Source organism: Halyomorpha halys, unplaced genomic scaffold (assembly GCF_000696795.3).
Source record: "Halyomorpha halys isolate HHAL.00 unplaced genomic scaffold, Hhal_1.1 Scaffold30.1, whole genome shotgun sequence".
NCBI classification, from domain to species: domain Eukaryota; kingdom Metazoa; phylum Arthropoda; class Insecta; order Hemiptera; family Pentatomidae; genus Halyomorpha; species Halyomorpha halys.
The window spans coordinates 1,886,877-1,893,243 of NW_027110126.1; the positions used below are offsets into that span (position 1 = coordinate 1,886,877).

The 6,367-nt window shown below is 26.3% G+C and overlaps 1 protein-coding gene across 1 annotated transcript in view; it reads left to right on the top strand.

Annotated features, from left to right (window-relative positions):
• The window catches only part of rngo (DNA damage inducible 1 homolog rngo), a gene marked incomplete in the record, with an annotated part of 13,631 nt that extends 9,612 nt beyond the window's left edge, over positions 1 to 4,019 (top strand). Inside the window, 2 exon segments of the mRNA XM_067048203.1 lie at positions 2,458 to 2,582; positions 3,639 to 4,019. Coding sequence (XP_066904304.1) covers positions 2,458 to 2,582; positions 3,639 to 3,719 — 206 coding nt within the window.
• Between the last annotated feature and the right edge of the window lie 2,348 nt (positions 4,020 to 6,367).

Below are 6,367 nucleotides of genomic sequence, written 5' to 3' on the forward strand. Positions count from 1 at the left end.
ACAATTGTGTAATTTTTTTTTTTAATTATGAGAAATTAAATAATCAAATTACAAAATAAATAAAATTAAACGAATATAAGTAAAATTAAATAAATTATAAATGGTGTTGATGACCAATGAAGTTTGGTGCTGCTAAATAAAAAGAAACAAACATAATTTGTACACTTAATACATATACACAATCTAATGAAATCATTCTTGATCAAAATACTGATGTACCATATAAAAAATATTGATCTAGTTTGATAGTTTAGGACAAAGTTTGACGATTGGTCGTACGTTGTGAGAAGTGTCAAGAGGAAATTATTAGAAAGAAAAAGAAATTCTTTTAATCCTCAAGGAAAGTCAATCTTGCTAGCTGCCCACCCTGATAAGCCCAAGCTCATCTACTAAAGGCTTAGTTGCCAGTAGACACTGGAAATGTGTAGGTATTGGGTGATGCTTTTTCTTAAATCTACTGTAATTACAATCATGATGGGAAGATAAATAAAGTTAAAAATATTTTAATCTGCTCAACATGGCAGCGATTCTACTGACTTCAGAATGGCACTGCTATCTGGGCTTTGAATGATGTCTTTTGTGACTGCATATTTTACTGATGAAAATTGGCTAGCTTGCTTTTTGGGTTAACAAAACAAATGAACAATATTTAACATTGATACATAAATAACAACTATCTATTAAAAAAGAGGATATTACAATATGCATAAAAAACAATTAATAAATTAATTAAAAAAAAAAAAAACTGTAAACATCAGATATTTGTAAATCTGACATTTTATATACTACTAGTATTATAAAAACCATAACTTCTTTATTCAATAATCAGATGGATGTTATTATATGGGATTTAAATTATTAATTATTGTTTGTCCTGGTATATTAATACTGAAACAGGAGGAACGGATGAATATGATAATTACTTTTTCTTACTACAAAATATCACTCGGCTTTGTTAGGAATCCCAAAATAACTTATTGAAAACGGTTAATTAAATGATTCTCGTGGTTGACAATCATGACTAATTAGTTATAGGTAAAAATTTCTGACAAGCAGTGACTTTACTCAGTCCAGTTAATCAAAATTCTTAATCATTAGTCATTAATTATTTTGATGACAGTTTAGATAACTTATTAAGGATCTTAAGTTCAGTACAGGCAGCTCTCGTTTTATATCACTCTGTTTTAAATCTTTTTGAAATTACATCATTTACCAATCTATATGAGGGACCATTTTATATATAAACAAATTCAAAGTTACATCTGTGAAAAATTACATTCAGTTATATTATTAACCATTAGGTATTTTAAAATGTAAATGAGTGGTAAAAGTGAAAAATGAAGTCATAAATTCAAGTGATAGAGGTTTATCAAAATTGGAATAAAATTAGCTTTATTGAGAACTACAGTAAAAACATTAACTAAAGACAAATTGATATTCTTTAAAGAAATTAGAAGTACTTCCATGATAGAATTTATTTTGTGCATTTGCGCTTTTGGTGTAAAATTAAATTCGACTTGAGCCACTTTCTAGAAACTGAAGCTGACTTAATGAAGTACAAGAACCACCTGTACTGCAATTTAGTAATAGCTAATTTAATAGTCAATTAATGGAAATTTCCTTGATTATATAAATATAAGCATTGTGGAAAACATTTCAAATTATCTTGATGAAATCTGTAGCTATTGAAATTATTATTTTCATGATTTAAGAGAATAGAATGATAAGATATATCTTAACAACTTTATGAATTTGGTATTGGATCCAAAATTGTATTTGCCATGAAAAACATATGGAGGATTCAGGATTAAAACAGTATTACTCTTTTCTTCAAAATTTTTGAATTCTTTCTCTAAATCCTAAGAGTTGTATTATTTAAAAAGTTTTATCATTTTTAAAAAGTATTGTTTCAATTTTAATTAATGTTTTTAATTTTAATTCAATTTATAAAAACATTAATGGATTATATACACATTTCGATTTTGTAAGGACTAAAATTAGAGATGAAAACAAAAATATCCTGAATTCGGTTGTTATGACTAATAACATTTAAAAACATTTCGAATATACTTGTTGATCTGGTTTCTGAATTGAATAAAAAAAAAAAAAAAAAACTTTATTCTGGGATATATTTTCCTTAGAATGACTAGCATGTACAGAAAACATGTATAATTTCTGGCCAAAAGATTATTTAGAATAGATAAGTAAAAATTAATTAGAGTAAATTTTCAATTATCTCTGCTAAGTTAGATAACATGTGAAGGTGTGTGGTATTTTTTCTCTAAAAGCTTCTAACTACTTTCTTCTTTTAATAATTTAATGATTGGTTCTATTTATGTAGAGACAGAATTTTCTTATAGATGATATGTAGTGTTAATGAAATATAATGTTTTATATTTTTTTGTATTAATATTTATATGTTGAAGCATAAATTTTTTGAATATCATTTATTATTAGTTCCAGTTAGCAGCGGAAGTAGTAGTAGCCTTGGGCTTGAACATACTTTAAATATACTTCCTCAAGACAAATTTTCTGAAGATGAGGTGAAAGAGCTTGTTAACTTAGGGTTCACTAGAGAACAGGTATTTTTAATCTTATTTGATAAATAATTATTATGCTGTGATCTCGTCCTGGTTGTGATGAGTAAAAACATTTTTGTATCAGATTAAAAAAAATTAAGGGTTGTTGGAATAGCTATTATTATCTTTCTAAATATTCGAACTGTATATACTGTCTTTGACTGCCTTACATTGAATGCTGGCATGAAAAAATATCAAGACAATTATATTTATCTGTGTGCAGAACATATTGGGAATAGAAGCTATTTCAGAGAAATATATATACATTGAAATATCACAAAAAATTATCTAATGCCTCAATTAGTGAAGCTGAAGCTACTCATTTTATAATGTCTGTTTGTTTGGCCAAGTATTATATATTCATTATATTTAATGAACCATGATTGAAAATGTTTATTATTAAATACATAATTATTAAAATGATTTGAAGTAGTTGAAATTAAATATGTACTTATAATTACAAAAAAAATATTTGCCATATCGAATTTTAGATTGAGATACAAACTTGAATGAAATTTATCTTATAATCAGTATGAAATGTTTCAGCATCATTTTATTTTTCAAGCCATACTATAGCTCATTCTCATGATCCATTATTCAATTCCTGGTATAACAGTGTACTCAAAATAATAATGAGTATAGTAATTGTATAAATTCATGTTTTGGTTATTCTTCATTTCACGGTTTTGATAATTGGTAATATAATTTCAATATTCATATTGAAAGTTAAAAAAGATACATCAATTGAGAATAATTATGACATTAATATTCATTTATATGATATTTTTTACAAAGTTCTTAAATTGCAAAGTGCATTAAATTTAATGGGCTCTCTGAATTTTTCGGAGTACTACTTTCTTTCAAGACAGAGTATTTTATGGATAAATCTATTAGGTATTTTTAGTTAGATGATTTGGGTATCAATTGCATACAAGTTTGATTCGTCAATTTTGTTGAGCACATGTTGAAGTACTCTATTTTATAGAATTCATTATTCATACTTCTTATGACTTTGATTTATTATTACTTTTCTTATTTATTTTGGTTACTATTTTCCAGGCAATATCGGAATTGAGGATGTTCAACGGTGATAAGAAGAAAGCAATGGCGGCACTGTTTGCGAAGTCTCTGAAGTTTTAAATTTTTTAATGCAGTCTTTTTTTTTTAATGTGTTACCTCTCTTGTTGGCATTTATACAATTGTGTATTTTTTTTTTAATTATGAGAAAATAATAGAATCAAGTCTGCTTTTTCAAAGAAAAGTAAGCTGATGAAGTCAGCTGAACTTAAATTTATGGATGTTCAAGGTGACAATCTCAACCGAACTGTTAGATGTCGTTCTACATTCATTTTTTATTTTTTTAATTACTGGTGTGATTTATATCTAAAATCTAGATGATTTCATTTCATTAGTTTGTTTTAAATAAATATGTATTTTATATATGACTTTTTTATTAATTTTGAATTCGATCATTAAAAGTTTTCTGTTTTAATTTAGTTTTCTATTGTTAAATTCAATTAGCACAATGATTAGTAATCAAATAAATAATTGATGGTTTATGGTTGAAATTAATTTAAGTAAAATGAGTGTGTTTTAACTAAATTTAAAGTTCTGGTGATAAAATATAACATGTATTTTATTCATTATTATTAATGCCACATAATGCATTCCTAAATCAAAATTGTATTGACTCAACTAGAATATTTTCATCTAATTGCTTTTTCGAAGTCTCTAAACATCTCTTGGGATAACAAATCAGGTTTATTAATATTTCAGTTCCTCAGTACTCGAGGATTAAACACATTGCTAAATCTATTTTCTTTGTACATACAATTTCATTGTTTAGTCTGAATAAATTATTTCAGAAAAATACCAGTTGTATGAGTTTATACTGTTTTGATCTTGGATGTAGCTGTGTGATATATTATACAATGATTTGGTTTGTTCATTAACTATATTATTTGTTTTTAAGATGGAAATTAAAATATGATCATGCCACAGGTTGAGCACCTCAAGTTAAACTAAATGTTTGTCGTTTTGAGAAGTATGAAAATTGGTAATGGCTTACCTCTGATGTATAAATTATTAGCAGAGATTGGATTTCATGCAATAAAAATGAATTTCTTTTAATCATTACAAGAAATCTTTTACAATGCCGTCTTAATCTGGTCACCATGTGAACAAGAACTTTGCTATGCTACACCCAGTCTAACAAAAAAAAATCTTTATGGGATCATTAAATCTAATTTGACTTGAGTCAAGTCCTGATAGGCAGTAATGTAAATAGATGTTGTCCAATACATTGATGAAGCACTTTTTATTGCATATAGCAGTGTTTTTTTTATTTTTAATTGTAGTTGTCGGTAAACCATTTTTTTTTTCTGTTTTCAGTTTTCAGTAAGCTTCAATCACTTTAATTTCATGATTTTATTTTTCATTTTCATTATAACTCCATGAAAAAAAAAAAATATCTTACTAGACAAACTCTTTTATAAGTCATTTTCTTTTTTAAAATATCTAACCATTATCGCTCTTACCAAGGGCTGGAAGGAAATGAAAAGATGATGTTACAAAGCAAGAAAAGAAAGAGATTTCTTGAATTATTTTTGAAGTATCCATGTGAATTATTTTGGACTATTGATGACATTTACTTAGTACTCAACTCTTTTTTTAATTAATCCAATAGTTTTTTTTTTCAATTTAAATTGATTTTTTTAACAGCTTTGGTCGATAAAAAAGTTCTAATTTTTTTCCTCTGCAATATAACTCTGAATTTGTTTTGACTGAAAACAGTTCCTGCTTTAAATTGGCTAACAACATAGTTCAGAAATGACCAAATGGGGGCTGTGAATACATACCAATGCCTATTTAAAAATTAAAAAGGTTATACAAATGACTTGATATGCTTAGAAGAGATCTTTTTTTTTTTTTAATATCAAAAAAGTCAATTTATTCTATTGTTCCCCTGATGGTGTCCGATGTACAGGCATTGGGTGGGATTACAAAAAAAAATTAATAATATTGGACCATGGTATATTCTGGATTCCACAACATTTGAAATTTCTACTGTATTTTTATAAATGGCCAATTAAGGGGCCTGTGTAAAATTTAATCATTTGCCGTTTTGAAATAAAATGGTGGATGGTAATGACAATTTTTGAAGTTCATTATGGGTTTACCTTGACTGCTTCCAAATCTAAAAAAAAATCAGCTTTGCTGTCTCTGATGAAACCTGGGGCTGAGGATGGTGTATGGTCGGCAGATTTTTTAAATTTGTTTTTTGGAACCTAAAACCTCAACTGGAAAATCATTGATTGACCGTGATTGATCAAATTTAAAAAGGAGGATGGTCTAGGTGTGGTCAAATAAAAATAACAAAATTTAACTTAGGAGTTATAATTTGTATAAAACTGAAAAAGTAAACTAAAGAAAAAAAAAATATGTCCAGTGAAATATAAAATTAAATAAGAATAATGAATAGGTTTTATACAATTGATGAAAATGGAAATAATTACTAATAAAAAAGTAGATAAAAAATAAATAATAGTAAATAAAATAAAACAAAACCTCAACTTTTGACGGACTTCAAATTTTGAAGAAGTTTTTACACAGTTTTTTTTTCTCATAACTTAAAAACCATGTATCATTCTCATAGTTTCAACCGTTGAAATTTATAATGTATCCTAAAATATATAACAGAGCTATTTTGAGAACTCTAAAACTTTCAATATCTCTTTCTTGTTCTCATATTATATTAAGACATATTAAAATTTGTATTTTAATATATA